Below are 21899 nucleotides of genomic sequence, written 5' to 3' on the forward strand. Positions count from 1 at the left end.
CCAGGGCTACAATTCCCAGAGTTCCCTGGGAGGAGGGATGGACAGTTGAACCCACTCTGGGAATCAAGGCCACCATCAACAAAGTGGAAAACCCCACCTACCCTTTGGCCTTTTGCATAAACTCCATAACCGGTTATGTTGGCTCCATTGGAGGTCCCTGTTGCTGTGAGAACTGGTGGCTTCCATGAAACCAGTATCGTTCCTGGTGTCGGTCCAGCCTGAATTCTGATGTCTTGAGGGGGAGCTGGTGGACCTAGATTGCAAAACACGCTTCAGTTACTACCAGTCACTTAATTCCTTATGCCCTACAGGTAGAACAACGTTGTTATTAAATTTTCATTGTCTAAGGCAGGCATGTCAAACTGGTCGATCACAATCTACCGGTCAATCGTGAGTCAATCTGCTCAATCTACTGCTCAGTTGCGGATCTACTGGCCAATCGTGGTCAATCTCGTGACCCTGTTTGACATCTCTCTCTCTCTCTCTTTCTCTCTCTCTCTCTCAAAAAAGCAAAAAAACTCAACAAATTTGGGTCTTCCTCCCTCCAAAAAGCTCAACAACTTAGGTCAATCAAATGGGTAGATTTCTTTTATAGTGGGAGTAGATCGCAGTCTCTTGGGAGTTGGAAATGCCTGGTCTAGGGGGATTAGGCTGGAGATGTCAAGATGTGTTATCTCAGTATTTTATTGAGGGATGGAGGAAACTGCCTCAGGGCCAGGCGACTTTGTCATATGTTCACTCATTAGTCTACTCCACCCCATTACCATTTTTTAATCCATAATTTTAAAAACAAAATTAAAAGAAATCTGCACCATTTGCCACGTGTTAAACATGTTTCTAAACATGGATTTCTTACATGCTGTCTCTCAAATTATGCATTACCAAACCTAGTTTTATGACACTGTTGTTTTTAGCCCAGAACGGCATCAGAACATTGCAAACGATAACTAGTCCACACTACATAATGAAAGAACTTTTAGAGCATTTTAAACGTCTAGGTTGTTGTTCTTATTTTTGTTCTTATTAATAAGTTATTTAATAAATTTATATACTGTCCTTCATTTGAGGCTCACAGGTGCTTTACAGGGCCCCCCCCAAAATAATAATCCTGAGAAATGTAGTTTGCTAAGTGTGCTGAGAATTGTTAGGAGAGCCCTCCTTTCACCCTTACGAACTACAATTCCCAGAGTTCCCTAGGAAGAACGATTGATGATTAATGCAGTTTAAATCTGCGATGTGGATGCACATCAATGCAGGAAGTGGACATCAGGTCTGTCCACATCATATTTTGCAAAGACTGAATTCTCCAGACATCTCTAGTTCTAGCAAACCACATATGGACATTGCTAATGTAGGTGGTGGTAGTGGTTGTGAACTGGGGGAAAGCTCATGCACATCCTTTAATTCCAGGGTTACTGTTGGTCGTTATTCTTTAAAATTCAGGTGTTTCAAAAGAAATCCACATGGTTAAATTACATGTTAAAAATTAGATGTCTGATTTCTGAAATTGCCACGAGGCAGGCAGGTGGCTGATTTAAAAAATGCAGAGGACACAAAACTATCAAAATATAAATAAAACCAGTTGTTTTAAAACAAATGCATGCAAATAAAATTAAATGCTAAAATTACACGTCTTGGCTGGCTAAAGAAAAAGGTTTTTAGCAGGTGCTTAAAACAATACAACACAGCCACCTGCCTCATGGCAATTTCAGAAATCCTCCTAGTTGGAAAAGAATTCAGGAAGAGCGGAATGCAAGCCCGAGAAAACACCAAAAGGAACGGAAGGGTAGAAATCCTCTCATCCCTATTCCGATCCCAGAGCCGATGCCAGGATGGGAGGTAGGCCTGTTGAGAGCAAGACAGCTGCCAAGGAGTCTTACAGGGCACAGGCCAACCTTGCAAATCGCTCTTGGAAGGATTACAGCAAACCTTTCTCCATCCCAACGTTGGGGAGCCACTTCGGCAGCAGCAATCTGATGCTGAGGAGGGAAGTTTGGAAAACCATTTACACGCCCCGGGTCTCAGAATATCCTAGAGAGAGCTTGCAGGAAGCAGGAGGGCTGCAGAAGCCATGTGGCAAACCAATAATGCTGAGGCGAACGGCACACTGGCAACTTCCTGCTGCGGTCCCAGTGTGCAAAGTCGGCGCCAGATTAATAATTGCCTGGTTAATTGGCCGCTAGGGCAAGTGGATGGGGAAACAGCGTGCCAGAGGCTACCAAGAGTCTTTCGTGCTGTCCGCAGCAATTGCAAGAGAAGTTTGTCAGAGGAGGACATGCATCAGCCGTGTTCAATAAACTGGCCCAACTCCTTGCACACAGAAAACCAGCAGGTCAGGGAAGAAGGCTGGTGTGCATTTCTGTCTACATCTCCCCCCGACACCATAGCTTTATTTTTTATACGCAAACCCTTCTTTATGTATGATCAACTCGCGTGTGACTACACATATATGCATGGCCCCGTTAAATGAGTAATTCAATTCTAAACCTGAAATGACAGGAGTGAGCTAGAAATTCCTTGTGGCTCATAAGGAGACCCTCCCCAGAGCCCTAAAAGGATGTCAGTGAGTCAAAAGTCCGGGGGGGGGGGGGAGAGAAAGACTCCAATGACTCCAAATGGTGTGTGGGATCTCTTGCTGAAGCCACACTATACTGCTCTACAGCTGTTGGGTAGGAACACTGCTTTTATTTTTTTTATTTTTTGGGGGGGGTTGTACTCAAGGGTACGCAATACCAGCACCCCCAATGTTAAAAATGTGGCACTTACTGTAACATTTATTTATTTATTTCTGCTCATGCATGGGGGGGGGGCTGGAACATAACCCCCTCATAAGAGAGAACAGAGGCCTAACTCAGCAAGGCGCTAAGCTTCAGCTAGACTGCTAGATCTTTTGCTTTCTTTCCGTTCCTTGCATCTTGGAGTGGCAGGCTGCGTGTGTGTTCCAAAAACCTGGGCTCCATGCATCTAAAAACAGCTGAGCAAAAAAAAAAACCTCCCCCCGTTTGAAGGCCCTGAAAACCTGTTATCATGATAGCACACTCGCTACGTCTCTAATTAAAACCAACCCCCTAAAAATAGCAGCGTGCTGGATGGAAGCCGAGCCTAAAAATATCCCTGCGATTATTAAGGTTATGTATATTTCATGAGTTCTGCCACACATTTGGCAACATCCTGGCTAAACCGAACAAGCTAAAAAGCTTTCGGAGGGAAAGGGCCACCCCCTCCCCCCCCCGACAATCAATTCACAGTGCCGGCAGTCCTACAACAGCCCCGAACATCTCTGAATTGTTATTGCCAGGCAACAAAATCCTTATGGGTTGAGGAAAAAGTACTAGCAGGAGCCTGTATACCAGGAATCCTGCTGAGCTTTCCCTTGGGAAACAGGGCGTGTGTTATTTTGGGGAATGAAGCCCTCCCCCAAGCCAGTTCTACAGGGGCGAGCCTTAAAGACCCCTTTATATGTGGACCGCCTTGCTGAGCAAAAACTCTCTTAAGGTGTGCCATTTAAGACACCTGCATCCAGAACGTTACGATCTGAGAAGACCACTTTTTATAGCTTTGAAAATACCGCTGACCCTCTTTGGGAAGCATGGATGTCTCCATCTAGACCAGGGGTTGGGCACCTTAGGCCCAGGAACCACATATGCCCTGGCCTCTCTATTTGGCCCACAGTGTTCTCTCCAGGCTACACCCATACCTGGCCTTGCTTTGCACCCCAGGTGTTTTCACCTGGCTGGATTGTGTCCATTTGCTTGTCTGGATAACTGATGGTGCAGTCTAAAAGTGGCGCATGTACTTATCCCATTTCTGCAATAAACTATGCATTTAAGCTCCCGAAACCTTGTCTACTTGTTTGCTGGCTCACTGATCCTTCCCCATGGCACAGGAAAACAGGAAACTGCCTCATATCGACTCAGACCTTTGGTCCATCTAGATAAGTGCTGTCTACCATTGATTGGCACCAGGTTTCCGGTAGGGGATGTTCCCAGCCCTATCCAGAGATTGAATCTGGGACCTTCTACGTACAGAGCAGGTGCACTACTACTAGTGAACTACGGCCCTTGGCAGCTCTAAGGTTTTTTTTGTTTTGTTTTTTAAGGTAAGGGACCCCTAACAGTTAAGTCCAGTCGCAGACAACTCTAGGGTTGCGGTGCTCGTCTCGCTTTACAGACAGAGGGAGCCGGCGTTTGTCTGCAGACAGTTTTTCTGGGTCATGTGGCCAGCATGACTAAGCCGCTTCTGGCAAAACCAGAGCAGCACACGGAAACACCGTTTACCTTCCCACCGGAGCGGTACTTATTTATCTACTTGCACTTTGACGTGCTTTCGAACTGCTAGGTTGGCAGGAGCTGGGACCGAGCAACGGGAGCTCACCTCGTTGCGGGGATTCGAACCGCCGACCTTCTGATCAGCAAGCCCTAGGCTCTGTGGTTTAGACCACAGCGCCATCCGTGTCCCAGCTCTACGTTAGAGGTCCCAAATTCCATGTTCTTTGGGTGTACACGTCTGGGCAGTCACAGGCACTTGTACACTCATGGTAATATACCCTTTCTAACCTCACCTCCCAGAGCACCTGTGTGAGACTACCTCTCTTCTTTCCTTTGACAGTCTTGCCCCCAAAGTCTTCAGGACAACCCGCTGCTTCCTGTGTTCAATGGTCATGGGTCTGTAATGAAGCCTTAAGTAGGTGTAACTGAAACACTGACATGTTCCAGGAGCAGTCAATGTTGTGCCCCACCCCAATGTTCCTGGACTACAAATCCCATTGTCCTTGACCATGCTGGTCGGGGATGATGGGATTTGTAGTTGAACAGCATTTGGAAGACCCCACATTGGCTTCTTCTGTGTCAAAGTTTAGAATGCCAGATCCTTCAGGAAATGACCTTCCCTCTTGCAATCTGTAAGCTTTCACGTGCACCCATGGCGCTGCATAAATTAACAAACAAACAACAAGCAATATACTAAAACAACAACAACAAACAAACAAACACAGAGTCAAACCTGCTGGCAATGTTGAAAATTCTACAAAGGCTTCCTTTTTTTCCCGTTGCTCCAGTGGGAGCTGCCAGGGCATTTGGTGAGGCTTGGCCAATACCTTCACCTTGTAGGCCATGTTGGGCTTCAGGTTAAAAAACTGATACTTGTATCTGGCAGCCTTGACAATATCGAATTCCTCTTCGTTGAGGAAGATCACGTGACTGTAGTTGCTGTTGGTCGGGAGCCAGGTGAGCTCGGCGGAAATCTGGGTGACGTTGTCCACCTTAAGGTGCGAAGGAGCCACAATGACATCCTTCCCAACTAACAAAGTGCACTGGAGCTCGTCAGAATTGCCCCTACTGGTTATGCTTTGAATAGATATTCGATACGTGCAGGTAGCAATGTTAAGTTTTTCTATGAGGGCTTTAGTTCTGCTCCCCAAGGACACACTCATCCGTATTTCTTTGTCTACCAAGACGTTGTAGCTATGAATGGTTCCCCATCCAGGTGGCACGACCGGAGGCTCCCAGCCCACAATAACACTTTTGGCTAGTTGTTTGATAAGGGTAATTTTTCTAGGATAAGGCACAATGTCTTCTCCGATTTCATCAATGTTCACATCCAGGGTCCCTGCACTGTTATTGACAACGCCAGGCTCCAAGTGGCTGGGAGGGTTTATCTCCAAAAGGCCATCTCCTTCCAACATGTGACCAGTGTGGTTGATGTAATTCTGGTCCTGCTCGCTGCCCACCCCACTCAGCAAACGGGATTCATTGTCCTGCACAAAATCCACAAAATTGGAAGGGACAAGACCTCTCTGTCCATCTAGGAGTTCACCTAGAGGAGAAAGAGAAAAAAGGTGGAAGGCAGGTTGCACAAACACACAGAAAAGACACAACTACCCATCTGGATTTACATTTAAAGATGGGCCAAGGAGAAAACACAACCAGTTTCAACCACCATCCCTCCCCTAGCCCTGTTGAGGTGTTCACCCACCCAGCCCAACCTAAGCCAGTAGTGACCGCTGTCCATCGGAATTGGTAGGAAGCAAAAAGTAGAAGGAACCAGAGCCAAGGGTAGGCAGAGTCAACTAATTCTACCTTCCTGTCTACTGGGCTTTACAAGGCATCAATGAGACCAAGGAGGAGGAAGCGGACAGTCATGGGCTGGTTGTAGGTAAGAAGGCAGGCAAGTGGGGGCTGGCTGAGGGCCGACAGAGGTCAGTGGGGCCAAGCCCCCTTTGCCCTAACAGTTGTAGTCATCGCAGCCACCAATATGCTGTAGATCCACTGTCATGTTACGTCTTATTTGAATTTATATCGCTGACGAAGCCCAGGATGGCGAAACAAGGATAAGATATTCCGGAAATCCTTGTCACTACATTTGGACTACATGAACTAGCATATGTTTGAACTTCTGTCTTGTGGAACTACATTTGGACTACATGAACAAACGCATGTGGAATGGACTTTAGTCTATGATTTAACTTCTGTTTTGTGGAATTACAACATCCGTATATGGTTTGTTTTGGACTACATGTTCCAACGCATGTGGAACAGACTTTAATATATGTTTGAACTTTGTTTTAAGAGCTGATTGGAGAGACAACTTATCCACTGGGTCTTCTGTATGTCTCATCTTTGCTGATATGCTAATATGGCACAGTAAATAACAGACTTTATTTGTGTTATAACACAGCCGGTTACGTTTATTGTGTTTGTCTAATGAATGAGCCACCACTGCCCCCATCTGATAAAAGCCTTCAACCCCCCCCCCCCATTCAATTAGAATTGGAATTTGGAATTGGAGGGTGTACAAGGGCACCCTCACTGACCCCACTCTCTCCGCCACATCCCACTCATTCAGTTTCATAACTCCCCATGCATTGGTGGGGCGGTGTCTCCACCCTAGATGGTTCAGAATGCTGGACAATCGCACGGGGAGCATGTGAAACCCAGAACGCTCCTATGCACCCAAAATTGTTGATGGTTAAAGAGAGGCAAAAACAACAGCAAATAAATAAATAAATAAATAAATAAATAAATAAATAAATCGGCAATCCCAACAAACCTTCATAGAAGCCATCTTCATCCATGTCTCCGTAAACATAGAGGTATTTTCCTGCTGTGAGGGGCAGCTCTGCTTCGGGGTTTTCATTTGGTCCATCAAATGGGTTGTAACTGGAGGGAAGCACAATTCCTTTTTTCTCGTCATCGCTCATGTAATTAGTCAGTCCGTGTTGAGAATCTCAGGCTAGGGCAAAGAGCTCCTGCAGCCTCCTGTTACATAGGAAGCCACCCTAAACTGTGTCAGATGATGGATCCATCTAACTAACTCAGTACTGTCTGGAAATGGCTCACCAGGGTTTCAAGTAGGGGTCTCTCTTAGCCCTACCTGGGGTTGCCAGAGATGGAGCCAGCAACCTTCTGCATGCAAGGCAGCTGTTCTACCACTGAGCTATGGCTGGCCCTTCATCCACTTGCTCCCATCTTCACACAAAGCCATATCCTGACTCTTCCCCACACAGCTAGCAAGTCAGGCCCTTGGTGAGCCAGTTGGATTTACAGCACCCAAACCCTTTCACAGCACCATTTCTCTTAAGGAGGGATGGTGGGCTGATTCATTCCTGAGCCCTTGCCTCTCTCTGGCTGGTCTCCCCCATCTGCTTTTGCATATTTCCCCTAAGAGTCTTTGGCTGTCCACTATTACCCAGTTCACACCTCCCACATCCCCAAAGCGGAGATACAGCAGCGAGATGTCCTACTGCAACACTGGGAAGCTTCATCATATTCTGGGATGCCTCTGTGATCCTGCCCTTCCTTCGCCAGCCCTCAAGTAGGCACAGAGTCATGTGCAGGCCAGGGTGCTATTAAGCACAACTGGCAGCAGGGTAGTGTTGGGCAAGTAACATGCCAGTTTCAGGCACCAAGGCCATGACAGGTCCTGAGCCTGGGACCCTTGGGAGGGTCAGACAAGGGTGTCGGGGATTGCAATCACTGGAGGGGACTGCAGAAAGAGCAACCAGCCATGCACCAACCCCCGGAACACAAAGCAGGCCAAGGGGAAAGACATGACCTCTGTTTCTTGCAGAAGTCTGTTTCTTAAGTCTAACTCTAAGCAGCGTATGAACTCAATTTGCAACTGGCCCCACTTTGTCTCACTCAGCTTTTCCTAGCGCCTCTCATTGAGCCTTGCCTTATCCACCTCCTCGGATCTGGCTAACCCAAATTACTTCTGCTGGCCCAGTAGTTTTTCAGCATCTATGCTAAACAACGAATGTTCAGGAGCCCTAACAATTGGGAACATGACTGCCTTACTTCCCACGCATGCAGGGAATTAAAAAACAACAACAAACGGTGTCGCAATCGTATAGTTCGAGGGAAATCCCAAGATGTGAAAGGCAACTTATTTCAGCAGCAGAACTGAGTGGGCAAGAGAAAGGACTGCTTTCACTTCTGCCCATGGCCCCTGAAATTGGCCAGTCAGCAGGTGAAATGGCCAGCTCACCTCTCATTCTTCCCTTTGCCTGAAATGCAGGAAACGTCTTTCAGGCAGACCAAAAATTTTACATTTTCATGGTGATTTGTGGCAGGGCTCAAACGTTGAGGTTAATAAGAACTTAAAGGAGAGGATAAAAGAGAGAATATTGGCATACAGCGGTGTGGGATATTGCATCATTAGAAAAACTGGGACGCAGCTGAGTACTAAGAGGCCAATGCAAAAGTTGTTTCCATTTGTCACTTACGCTACTATCTAAGAGCATGGCTGGCCCCCACCAACAGCTTTTAAAGGGATGCTGTCAAAATGAAAAAAAAAAATGTGTTTTCCACCCCGTTGATGTGTCTTCTTTATAGCGGACCCCCTATACTCTGTTATGGATGCCGCATGTTGTATTTTGCATTGACTGCTAATAAATCAGTTTTTTTAAGCATTTCAAATTTTGAAAAATAAAAAAACACAGTTCACATACAGGCCTGCTTGGTGGGTTGACATTACCTATATCGAGCGATGCAAAGATGGACTTTTCCAGAGTATCTCTGCTTTGAGGTATTAGAATTTCGTTCATTATCCATCTACAATAAGAAGTAATAAATGTGATTGGTCTTCTGGGATCAGGGTTATATCTTAATTTCCTTGACCACTATATCTATCTATCTATCTATCTATCTATCTATCTATCTATCTATCTATCTAATATTATTTCTTCCCAGATAGAGTTTGACAAGCATTCTATTTATTTAGGAAAGTGCATTAATATCAAGCAACAGGAATTTAAACAAATAAATAGAGAAGATGATAAATTCCCCAGTATCGTCTTCTCTCATTGACTGTGGACTTGGGCAAAGGAAAGTCTTGCACAACCTGCTACCTGATCTTTCGTACTGGAGATACCACAGATTGAACCCATGTGGAGGTACGCATGGGCTCCCTTTCTAGATGTGCCCTCAAACTTACAATGAAGTTCCTGCACCGTCATGAAGCCACTGTGGACAGCAAAACACCCTGCATGAATAATTCTACCTATCTCATTCCTGGGAGCTATGTGCTCCTGGCCACCCACTCTCAATCCACCCACCTCCTCACAGAAAAATGCAAACAACCCAAAAATGTTTTGCCCGTCACTTTCTTCCCACTCGTGCCCTGGTAGCCCATGGAGAAAATAGCACAGCCCTTCTCTCCACCCTGTTGGCATGCAATAGAACTCATAACCAACCCCATAATAATTGCTTTGGGAGACTGCTTCCCTACTCCTTTTTATCAATCACCAAGACGGTAAATGGATGGTGTCTTTGTGGAATGGCCGAGGCCCGCTTGCAATTTCTGAAAATTGCCCATGTCAAGAACCTCTTTGTTGGTTTGACTTTTCAAAGCCCGAGTTCTCCTGAAGCATTTCCAACATAATATAGCTCTCTGCCTTTCTCGCGTATACTGCACCGCTGAACGTATCCGGAGCCAAAATCCCCACATGGGGTACACACCCACCCCGTAATTACCAATACAAAAGGCAAACAATGAGCAATTCATGTCTGGAAAAAGGGCAAGCGAAGGAAAGCTTAATAGAAAAGCCAACCTGGGTCTCTGTGCCAGCATCCTATTTTCAGAGTGGTGGGAGTAAGATAGAGCTATAGCTGCTTAAAATGCATGCAGACACACACACACAGCCGGCTTGCTGTGTACTCTGATCCAAAGTGTTTTGCAACGCACAAACAGTACAATCCTATTCCTTTCCGCTCAGAAGAAAGTCCTACACAGTTCAATGAGATTTGGTAAGTGTGTATAGAAGGTATGAGGAAATTTTGGCCCATGGATTTACGTAAGGCCTGGCAAGGGACCTAAGTCTGGCCCATGAGGCCATTTTGCCCCATTAATGTCAAACAGTCCAACCTGATGCCATATACAGGTGAAACTCGAAAAATTAGAATATCGTGGAAAAGTCCATTTATGTAAGCAATTGTTTTCATTAGCTACTGGAGTTTAATATATGAGATAGACTCATGACATGCAAAACGAGATATGTCAAGCCTTGGCTTGTTATAATTGCGATGATTATGGCATACAGCTGATGAAAACCCCAAAGTTGAAATTGTTAATTTGGGGTTCTCATCAGCTGTACGCCATAATCATCACAATTATAACAAAGAAAGGCTTGACATATCTCGCTTTGCATGTCATGAGTCTATGTCATATATTAGTTTAACCTTTTAAGTTGGATTACTGAAAGAAATGAACCTTTCCACGATATTCTAATTTTTCGAGTTTCACCCGTAGGTAAAGCTGTGTCTGCAAAGGAACGATCTGAAGTCTTAAACTGCGTTCTGCAAGAGGGGCTTGTGTTTGACACCTTTTACCTTTGGTTCAAAATGCAAACTCTACTGGGATTGGCTCCACTTGGGAATTTACTCCACTTGGGAGTGGAGCTGATCCCTGATGTAAGCGGGGTGCGTGTTGTTAATTCAAGTATCAAGCTCCATACATAGATGAATGCGTATGTGCATAAACACACACAAGAGCATTTTTATTTTAAAATGTTGGGATGGGGAGAAAAAAGAATAACACACGTGTAAACTTACCCCCATAAGCATGTCCTGACATTTCAATATCATTTTCTTATACAGTATCTTATGCAGAGTGTGTTTCCCCTCTAGCACCACTGCTGACATAATTATTTAAAAAACCAACAGGACTGTGTATGTACCCTCTTTATGTCTGTCTCCATTGAAGCAAGGCACCCTCTACATTATATATGTCTGGTTATCCAGCAATTAAAACAGGAAGAGGTCTATAATCATTACAGGAGTAACTGCTCACGTAACACCGGAGTGTTCAGACATAGAAACAAACCAAAGTTTTGTGTTTCTTGAGTGAGCAGTGTGAATCAGTGCTCCCAGTCCTCCCCTGCCCACCATGATCAGACTCCCCTTTGATCCATGCCTGAGGTGAACCATTGTTTGCCATTTCATCAGAACCAGCAAATAATGGATTCTCCTTGCCCTGGAAACCGGGGTTTGATCCTGGGTTGTGAGCCTAGTCTGCAGGGCAAGTGCAAAACCATAGTTGGCTGGGTTGGAGAAAAAAGGGAATTTTGGCTCATCTCAAAGTAGGACTGGAGGGACATAAGAGGATAAGGGAGCAGGGATGTGAGGAGAGGAGGAAATTTGCCATTTCCAAGGTGCCTCAATTTTTGTAATAATAATAATAATAACAAGAAGAAGAAGAAGAAGAAGAAGAAGAAGAAGAAGAAGAAGAAGAAGAAGTATTATTATTTTATACCCCACCCATTTGGCTGGGTTCTCCCAGCCACTCTAGGTGGCTTCCAACAATTTTTTTAAAAATATAATAAAACATTCTTGCTTTTGTTTGTACTCAGTGTGCAAACTCGACCATTTTCCTTGGGATTGTTGCATACAAGCATGTTACCTACATCACATATGGGGAACCTTTGGCCCTCCAGATGTTGCTAAACTCCCCTTAGCCCCAGCAAGCATGACCAAAGGCAGAATTCAGAGGTTCTGAAGGACCTGAAAAATTGTTTATGTATGCCACAACTTCAACCAGAATGGTATTTGCCCAGAGGTGGAAAGAGGATGCTGTACCAACCAAGGAAGAGAGGCTGATTAAACTGATGGATTATGCCGAAATGGCAAAATTAACAGGTGGGGATTATTTAAGAGTGGGGAACATTTGTGGAATATCTGGAAAATTATGGGATGCAAGTAAGTGCATTAGTAGCGTTAACTTAAATCAAGCAATGAAAATTATTATCAAGACAAATTCTAGAATAACTAAAAAACCGAGTAAAGTGGAAAATGCAGTGTTAAAAATTCAAATAAGACAAGAAATCACAAAAGGGGGGAAGCCATATGTATTTATATTGGAAGTATGTGATTGTAAGGTGTGTATCTGTAAACTGTTGAAGACTGAATGTGTGTGTGTTAAGAAACCTCCGGAGAGCCAGAGGTTCCTCAAGCCTGATTTATATCATCAGCCCTTCTTAACGAAAAACTAGTCCCAACAGCTGAAGAAGAGGCAGGTTTGTCCAAAGCCATTTTCAACTTACGTCTGATTCAAACCTGCATCTTGGGCTGCCAGATCGTGACCGGGACAGGAAAGTTGGCTTGATGGACAATTGCTCTGGTTTGTCACCGGATAGTTGTAGGGGTCGTATGAACTCTGAGATCACACAGTGGCCTCCTGAGGAGCTTTCATGACCTGTGTGAAAAAGAAAAAGGAATTAACATCTCAGGAAACTGGCAGGTATAGTGGCCATCTTGCAGCAACACACAAATTATCATCATCATCATCATCATCGGGGGGAGGCAGTTCCATTACCTTATGTTCCAGCCCCCTTAGCTACTGATTTTAGATTACAGGGCTGGGCAGGACTCCTGGGCCCCCATCTCTTGGCTTACCTCTGACAGCTGCCTGTGTTACTTAGTCTTATGATGATGCTGCATGAACATCTAATCACATCTTTTGGACAGTACCCATTACACAACCAGTGTTGAGAGACAATTTCCCCTCCTTCCTTAGCATTTCCATACACTAACATGGGCAACAGGATGTCTGTGGGCTCAGAAGAGGACCAGCTGTACCCCTAGACCCAACCCAGAGTCCAGAAAGGTGTATCAAGAGAGTGGTAGCTTGAACATATGAAGATTGACTTAGCTTGACTTAGAAATCAATCACCAATTATGAGTATTTATTTTTTTAAAGAGAAGAAGAAGAAGAAGAAGAAGAAGAAGAAGAAGAAGAAGAAGAAGAAGAAGAAGAGGGGGAGGAGTTTGGATTTGATATCACTACCCAAAGGAGTCTCAAAGCAGCTAACAATCTCCTTTCCCTTCCTCCTCCACAACAAACACTCTGTGAGGTGAGTGGGGCTGAGAGACTTCAGAGAAGTGTGACTAGCCCAAGGTCACCCAGCAGCTGCATGTGGAGGAGTGGAGACGCGAACCCGGTTCCCCAGATTACGAGTCTACCGCTCTTAACCACTACACCACACTGGCTATCTTCCCCCCCAAAAGGTATCAATTAGCTCATCATGTGGCTACATGGTATTGAGTTGGTTTCAAATCCCACCTGCCTCCCCCAAATCCTGTACACCAGTTGCTTCCCACATGGAGCTCAAGGAACATCCCATGTGGGGATTCTTAAGGCTGCAATGTGCTGTTCTGGCCTTCTGAACAAAATAGGGGAGCTGTCCAACAGCAAAGGTGCTGAATGTCAAACAGGAGAGCAGCTGTTTAGGAAGATTTGAGGAGGAAGGCTGATTGCAAAGGCAAATTCTTCTTGTTACTGTCCTATGGCATGGGTAGGCAAACTAAGGCCCGGGGGCCAGATCCGGCCCAATTGCCTTCTAAGCCCGGCCAGCGGAAGGTCTGGGAATCAGCGTGTTTTTACATCAGGCATCCCCAGACTCGGCCCTCCACATGTTTTGGGACTACAATTCCCATCATCCCTGACCACAGGTCCTGTTAGCTAGGGGTGATGGGAGTTGTAGTCCCAAAACATCTGGAGGGCCAAGTTTGGGGATGCCTGTTGTACATGAATAGAATGTGCCCTTTTATTTAAAATGCATCTCTAGGTTATTTGTGGGGCATAGGAATTCATTCACACACCCCAATATAGTCTGCCCCCCCCACAAGGTCAGAGGGACAGTGGAGCGGACCCCTGCTGAAAAAAATTGCTGACCCCTGTATGGCAATGTATCCACCAGATAGGTGCATGATAACAAATCAGGGAGCCCTGCTGTCTTTGCAAAGAGCCCAATGCCTCCCCTCCATGGATTCCTCACATGAATGACAAGGGCAGCTGGTTTCACTTACATCTACTGACATCACCACATCACCAGTGTGGCACCCTTCAACTGTTGCAGGGCAACCCCTTTCACCAACCCTCCAACAGGTGGAGTCCAAATAACATCTGGAGAGTCAACCACATTGACTACCCTTGGACCACATTCACAGTGTGATCCCTAATTGGCTGAGAATGTGTGGAGAAGGAGAAAGAGAAGAAATGGCTCTAAAGGGGTAACAAAGACAGTCACAAACAAAATGAGGGGGTATGGGGGTATGTTTGGGATTGTTGTTCTCAGGGCATTTCCAAAAAGCACAACTTTCATACCAAGAGCTGCCAAAACAGCATTTGGCACAGACCTTATTACTATTTTCATCTTCTCCTGGAAGATTGTTTACTTGCAGCATCTGAATGGTGCTAAGATAGACTTGAGTGTCTCTGAAACACCATTTTGTTGTATAGCTGCTCTGAGAAATCGCTTCTACTGTAGGCAAAATGGAGGGCACCCCACAGGGCTAAAGAGTCCAGACCGCAGGGAGCCCTCCAGAACCAGATGCCATCTCTGCATAGAGTCACTCAAAGTGTAGCAGTGCAACAAAAGGCCGATGGCTCAAACTTCAGCGGGCAAGAAGGAAATGCTTGTGAATCTTAAGCGGGGGTGGGGAGAGAGATCTAACTTGCTCACATTTTGGACCATTTCACACATTGTGTGGCAGGGACAGCTGAGTGCTGAAGTGGGCATGTAATTGCCAGGACTAGGTGGTGAACTATGGCAGATTAACTGCTTACCACATGAAAAGAATGGCTATAATAAGCCTGTCCACACATTCAAATTTAGGAGACTGCAATTACAGTGCATCAAAGCTCTCTGTCACAAATTTAAAACTCATGGCTTCCCCCCAACAATCCTGGGAGTGGTAGTGTGCCAAGTGTGCCAGGAACTGCAGTCCTGTGATGGCTAAATTACAGTTCCCAGGATTCCCTGGGAGACGCCTAGTGTTTTAAATGTGCGTGGAATGTGATTTAAATGTATGGTGTGGATGTGAACCCAACAAATCCACTTTTTGCTGTTAGGAAAGTGATGGGGAAATGCTTAAAGAAGGTACTGGATATATGATTGATTCATGGAAATGCATAACCACTCCACAAGCAAATCAGGATGCTCATTCTGACATAACTGCCTTGCAAACAAATAAGAAAGAATGCTCAATATAAAGAAGGCACCGTCTAATTCCCATGGAAGCTTTATGCAAGAAAATCAGGATGAACGCTCAATAAATGGGTCTTTTGCAGGCACCCGGAGATCTTTAAAGCATGGCCAAACAATGGGGGAAGGAGTAATGTATGAATGAGACACAAAAATGTGTATCTCACAGGTACACTCAGGAAAGCCGGGATTAGCTCTCTATATATTTGGACACTAAACCTGGTTCTTTCTGGCTGGAAAGGTCTATACCACAAGAAGAAGTATTCAGACTGGTCCTAAGTTTGCAGTTTGCAGCAACACCTTGCATGATGGCACCACCACCTCCAGGCAACTGTTATACAGCAAAGGGGGGGGGGAGCATGACAGGAAGCATTGCAGTTTTAATTTTGAATTTTTAAATTTGTATTTTAATCTGTATTTTAAATTGATTGTTTTTATGTTTTTGCTGTGATTTTAATTATTGTTAGCTGCCCTGAGCCCGGTTTTGGGCTGGGAAGGGCGGGATATAAATATTATTATTATTATTGTTGTTGTTGTTGTTGTTGTTGTTGTTGTTGTTGTTGTTGTTGTTGTTATTGTTATTGTTATTGTTATAGCATTGCATTGTCCATCTGCAATTAGTAGGTCTCTGAAGCCCCACAACATGTAGTCTGGGGTAGAGAAGAAATGGCAGGTATAAAGGGCTCTTGAAAGCACACCAGAGAGCAGAAAAGAGCAGGCAACAGCAAACTCATTTTGTGAACTGATTTCGAGTCAGAGACCTGGATGAGTCAGATATAAATTTTCACCCTGAACCATATGCACAGATCCAGCCTTTGAAAAGTAGACTGTAGACTATTTTAATTAAAAGGAAGAGGGAGGGAGGCAAAGAGGCTAGGAGAGGATATTTGAGGATGTCAGCACCGTCCTAAATTGGCCGCTGTGGCTTTGCTACAGCTGCTGCTGCTACTGCTGATATAATTAGGCTCCATTTGCTATTTTCTGCTTCCATATTTGCAGCTCCCAGGGAACAACAGTGTAGAGCAGAGGCAAACAGAGTGCAGCACGTCCCTCCCTCCCCCCCCCCCACTCAAAAAAAGAACCATGTTTCTTCAAAACGGCCATTTTGCAGACACAACTTGCTGCAGCATTTATAGATTTTGTCAAAAGGTCAAGGACCTAATTCCGTACCTGATGGGATACGACCATTGCTATCTTAAAAGAGGGAGTGGAGTAAGACTAATAAGTCTAGAGACTGACATTATTCAGGACTGCAATACCTCAAGGATCGCCTCTCTCCGTATGAACTCAGCCAGACCCTGCGATCATTGTCTGAGACCGTTATTCACACACCTCCTCCGTGATATGTCCGGAGGGTTGCGACATGAGAACGGGCCTTTTCTGAAGTGGCTCCCCGTTTGTGGAATGCTCTCCTCAGGGAGGCTCGCCTGGTGCCTTCATTATACCCCTTCTAGGCATCAGGCGAAAATGTCCCTCTTTGACTAGGCCTTTGGTTGATTGACATCTGATGTGATTTTAAATGTGTTGGGGGAGGGAGGCTTATTGGTTTGTTTTTGTTTTTATTATATATTTTGTGGGTTTTTTTAATGTTGTGAACCGCCCTGAGATCTACAGATGAAGAGTGGTATACAAATTTAATGTTGTTGTTCAGTCGTTCAGTCGTGTCCGACTCTTCGTGACCCCATGGACCAGAGCACGCCAAGCACGCCTATCTTTCATTGCCTCCCGCAGTTTGGCCAAACTCATGCTTTTTGTTGTTGTTCAGTCGTTCAGTCGTGTCCGACTCTTCGTGACCCCATGGACCAGAGCACGCCAGGCACGCCTATCTTTCATTGCCTCCCGCAGTTTGGCCAAACTCATGCTTTTTGTTGTTGTTCAGTCGTTCAGTCGTGTCCGACTCTTCGTGACCCCATGGACCAGAGCACACCAGGCACGCCTATCCTTCATTGCCTCTCGCAGTTTGGCCAAACTCATGTTAGTAGCTTCGAGAACACTGTCCAACCATCCCATCCTCTGCCGTCCCCTTCTCCTTGTGCCCTCCATCTTTCCCAACATCAGGGTCTTTCCTAGGGAGTCTTCTCTTCTCATGAGGTGGCCAAAGTACTGGAGCCTCAACTTCAGGATCTGTCCTTCCAGTGAGCACTCAGGGCTGATTTCTTTAAGGATGGATAAGTTTGATCTTTTTGCAGTCCATGGGACTCTCAAGAGTCTCCTCCAGCACCATAATTCAAAAGCATTCTTTATGGTCCAGCTCTCACTTAAGCGTACCACTGATTCAATTTCTGCAAGGGATGTGCTGGAAATCTGCTAGTCAGCCCAAGTCCCCCAGATTCTGTTCCGAACCCCAGAAAGCGTCTTGAAGCACATAAACAGCTGGCCATGACTCATCCTCTACAATTGGCTTTAATTATTCTGAAGCACTCTAAACTGTGAGCACCATCCCTTCCCAGATGAAATCATCCCAGTCGCCTGGAGCATATTCATCTAGACCAGGGCTGAAGAGCCTTTATGACCCCCGGGGAACACATCATTCCCTTCTGAGGCCCATATGCTACTGGTGATGGCAGAGCCCAAAGCAAAAGTGAGTGGAGCAATGACATCTGTACACCAACCTTTTTTTTTTTACACTCACACATGTCTGTCCATCCAGTTGAGCAAGAGGCATTGTCAGAACTGAAGGGCACATTACAGTGAGGTGAAAACAAGGAGGATATGAAGTTTGGGTGGTGGGGTGTGTGGGTTGGGGAGAGGAGGAGCTCAATGGCAAATCCGGCATTGTAGTGTGTGGAACAGTCCTAAGAACACAAGGCTCCCCAGGATTAAAAGGCCCCTCTAGTCCCGCCACCTGCTCTTACATTGAGCATCCCAATGGTTCTGGTAAACTTGGAAGCAGGACGTGAGTGCAACAGCACCCTCCTCAGTTGTAATTCCCAGAAACTGGTATTCAGCCACCTCCTAAATAAGGCCCAGGCAAGAGCCCCACGGAAAGCAAAAGTATTCACTAACAGAAAACACCGCAGTGTGGCAGACTCCTCAATTTAAAGGTCTCAGGGCACAAATTAGCCAGCAGCACTTAAAGAACATTTGCACAAAGTAATTCATACTGCTATTGATTGATCAATTATGGACTATTCTGAACGCCCAGGAGAGCGCATTAAACTGTCCTTGATATCTGATGAACAGAGTATCTTACTGATTGGCTGTGCCAAGAAGATTGCTATCTTTTTACCCAGAACGGATTTCCAATTGGCTGCAGCTGGAAGCCTTGTGTGACTTTTCAAAGTGGATTTGGCTGGTACAATTTAATGCAACCTGACAAAGCTTTTTGTTTTTACATTTCCCAACGTCCCAGCTCTGAACCCAAAGTGTGTACACATGGCGACACTCCATAATTCACCCTTTCAGGTTCTGGAAGTTTGAAAAGATTGCTCCAACACCCAGGAATGTCGGAGAATTCTGATGAAAATACAGAGAGAAGCAGTTCGTTCATTTGTCCCATGTCCACAACAGAAATCAGCCCAACAAATGGATGTATGCTTTAATCTCTTTTTGGCTTTTTGCTGATTGTTTTGTTTTGAATTTTTTTTTTCCTGATCATTTTATTCTATACACTAACTGCATTGACTTTTTTTTTAATAGTCAAGCGGTGTATAAACTTTCCGAAATAAATAAATAAATAAATAAATAAATACATACATACATACATACATACATACAAAATGGCACTTGCTGTTTTCATTTTCAGTCTACAAATGATTCGCAATCATAATGGTTATTTGCCCACTTAAACTGTGCATATTTTGCACTGAAACGAACAGCCTTTGCATTAAAATAAATAGTGTGGAAATAATTATGTCAATAATTACATTAAATTCATTAGCTGCAGAAATAATTAGGTAGATTCCATTAAACAGCAGACAGCGACTGTCAGGAAATCGCCCTCGCCCTCGCCGAAGCTGCAAGCGGGCCCGGGGCTGTTTCAGTATCGGGAACCCCCGTCTCCGCTGAGCAGCTTGTCATCTTCCCCCAGCGGAGGAAGCGACCATTCTTCCAGTGGGGAGGGAGAGATGGGGACAGGAAGTGGGAGCAGGGGCTGTGGCAGGGATGGAGAGCCTCTGCACCAAGCGGGAAGAGGGGGAGAGGGACCCTTTCCGTCACCCCGTTTTAGCAGGGAGGAAGGACATAGAGGGGGAAGGCGGGGGTTCAGGATCCCGCGCCTTTTATGCTGGGCAAAGAACCGGAAACGGACATTCCCGGACTCTGCAGAGGGATGAGCTGGACGTCTTTATTTTAGCTTCACTGTAAATATCTGCACAATAAAGAACTTAGTGTTTAGAAGTTCTGCGTTTGCCTGACTTCTCATGAGCAACCACTGAAAGTCCTTACAGCAACTAACCTAGTATTTGGCTGAAACCAAACTGCCGTGAAACACTGCTGACTCTGGGTAAGACTGGTTGGAAGGAAAATCACTGCCTTCTTACATCCTTGCAAACACCAGCACCAGCACCCCACCACAACCACCATCTGAGACAGGTGCTTCACTCTGTTTAATGTCAGAGCTGGTCCAGGTGATGGATGAGAGAAGAATGCTATGGAAGTTGGGCCCTTGGTTGCAAGGCTCCAACCTTTGCTCAATGCAGGAATCTCGCAACTACAGCATCCCTGACAGAGTGTCTTCCAATCTCCACTTAAATACCTCCAGCAAGGCATTGTGTTCAGTCACCCTGGTAAATTCTATTTGAAGAGCAGGGTAAAAATCTATTAAACCCGAAATGATGGTTGCTCAGGTGTCTGCCTATGATCAGGAATATCTGCTGGGCGTTGGGTATGGCCCAGTAAGGTTTCCTTGTGTACACAGAAGCAGGAATGTTTCCCAAGAGCATAATTTGGATTGAACTAGGCTGAGTGCAACAACACCAAATCAGCTCAAAGATATCTGAAAGCTGTTCCCAAAATTGCCAGGTGACCTAAACATGAATTAAGTTTGTTTTGGGGTAGAACTCTGAACGGTTTCTAGTGTATCTACAAGCTCATTCTCACACGTGTGTGTTTTTAACTGTTTATAGACTCTTTGTGCATTTAGAATTCACAGTCATTGGGGGAAAATAAATCAAACTATTCACATTGCAGTGTGTGTGTGCGTGCGTGTGTGTGTTTTGATGCTTTCAGTATGTAACGTTCTGAATGCTTAATCCCACCCCTGCCTCAGCCCACAGAGGATGAACTTGAATTGAAACGTGCACAGAACAAATTCATTTTGTAAAAGGATGAGTGTTAGCTGGAATTAGTTACTTTTCAGACAAACTGAATTTGAACTACCGTATTTTTCACTCCATAAGACACACTTTTTTCCTCCTAAAAAGTAAGGGGAAATATCTGTGCGTCTTACGGAGCGAATGGTGGTCCCTGGAGCTGAATTGCCCAGGGGCCAAAAGAGGATCATGCTTTTTATTTTACAAAGAGAAAAGGGAATGTTGAAAGGACCCCGCTCAGCAGCTGATCAGCAAGAGATCGGGAGAGAGATAAGAGTCCCAGCTCCCTTTCAGCACCGCCCTCCTTTGTTGAATGTGCTGCAGAGGGAGGTTGGTTGTTTCCCCAGTGACATGTGACTGGCTGATTAGACTATCTGTCTGGAAACTGTAGAAAAGGCTCCCTTTCCTTTAGAAGCTTCAGAAATGTGAGTTGAACCCCATAAAAATGGGGCTTTCCCCCCTTTGCAAAAGGAGCTTTGCTTTTCCCCCTTTGCAAAAAAAGCTGCAAAAATTTTAGCTGATCCTTAAAACAACAACAACAGGGTTTTTCCCTTTGCAAAAAAAAGCTGCAAAACTTTTAGCTGATCCTCAAAAAACAAACAAACAGGGCTTTTAGAAGAGGAAAACCAGAATTTTTTTTCTTGTTTCCTCCTCTAAAAACGAGCGAAAAATACGGCAGTTCCTTTTAAAAATGAGCCTTTCCAGGCTCTGCCCATGACTTCCTATAAGGGTGAAGCCAGATACACGGACATTTATTTAAACTCACCCAGATATCCAATACCAGATGTCTGCTAACTCACAACACACAGCTTTGTAGTTGAACTGGCAAGCATTTGTTCAATAATAAGCACATGTGACATCCGAATTGGCCCAACTTGCCAGCGCCAAGCCTCATCAGAGGGCAAGGGCCTGTGGGAGAGACAGAACTACGTGTGCAAATTGGCACATTGGAATGGTTCCAAGTGTCCTCAGGTGACCCTCCAGCCAGCGATGCAGCTGTGACCTTTGGAAATTATTGATGCACTTAAAAGCAAGCTAAGGAGACGAAGCTCTGATAGTTAGCAGTAGCAAGACAGAAAAGCCCCGCCACCACACCAGACGAACCAGACATAAGCTTTTAGGCAGTGGCAGAGGAAGGGGGTGCGGGGTGTGTTGTCTGCCCCAGGTGC

General features: G+C 45.2%; 1 protein-coding gene across 1 annotated transcript in view; it reads right to left on the reverse strand.

Annotated features, from left to right (window-relative positions):
• RIMBP2 (RIMS binding protein 2) overlaps positions 1-21899 on the reverse strand; it is a 276015-nt gene that overhangs the window by 37045 nt on the left and 217071 nt on the right. Inside the window, 5 exon segments of the mRNA XM_033174379.1 lie at positions 102-253; positions 5002-5814; positions 7048-7157; positions 8974-9050; positions 12536-12687. Coding sequence (XP_033030270.1) covers positions 102-253; positions 5002-5814; positions 7048-7157; positions 8974-9050; positions 12536-12687 — 1304 coding nt within the window.

Source organism: Lacerta agilis, chromosome 17, assembly GCF_009819535.1.
Source record: "Lacerta agilis isolate rLacAgi1 chromosome 17, rLacAgi1.pri, whole genome shotgun sequence".
Classification (NCBI taxonomy): Eukaryota; Metazoa; Chordata; class Lepidosauria; order Squamata; family Lacertidae; genus Lacerta; species Lacerta agilis.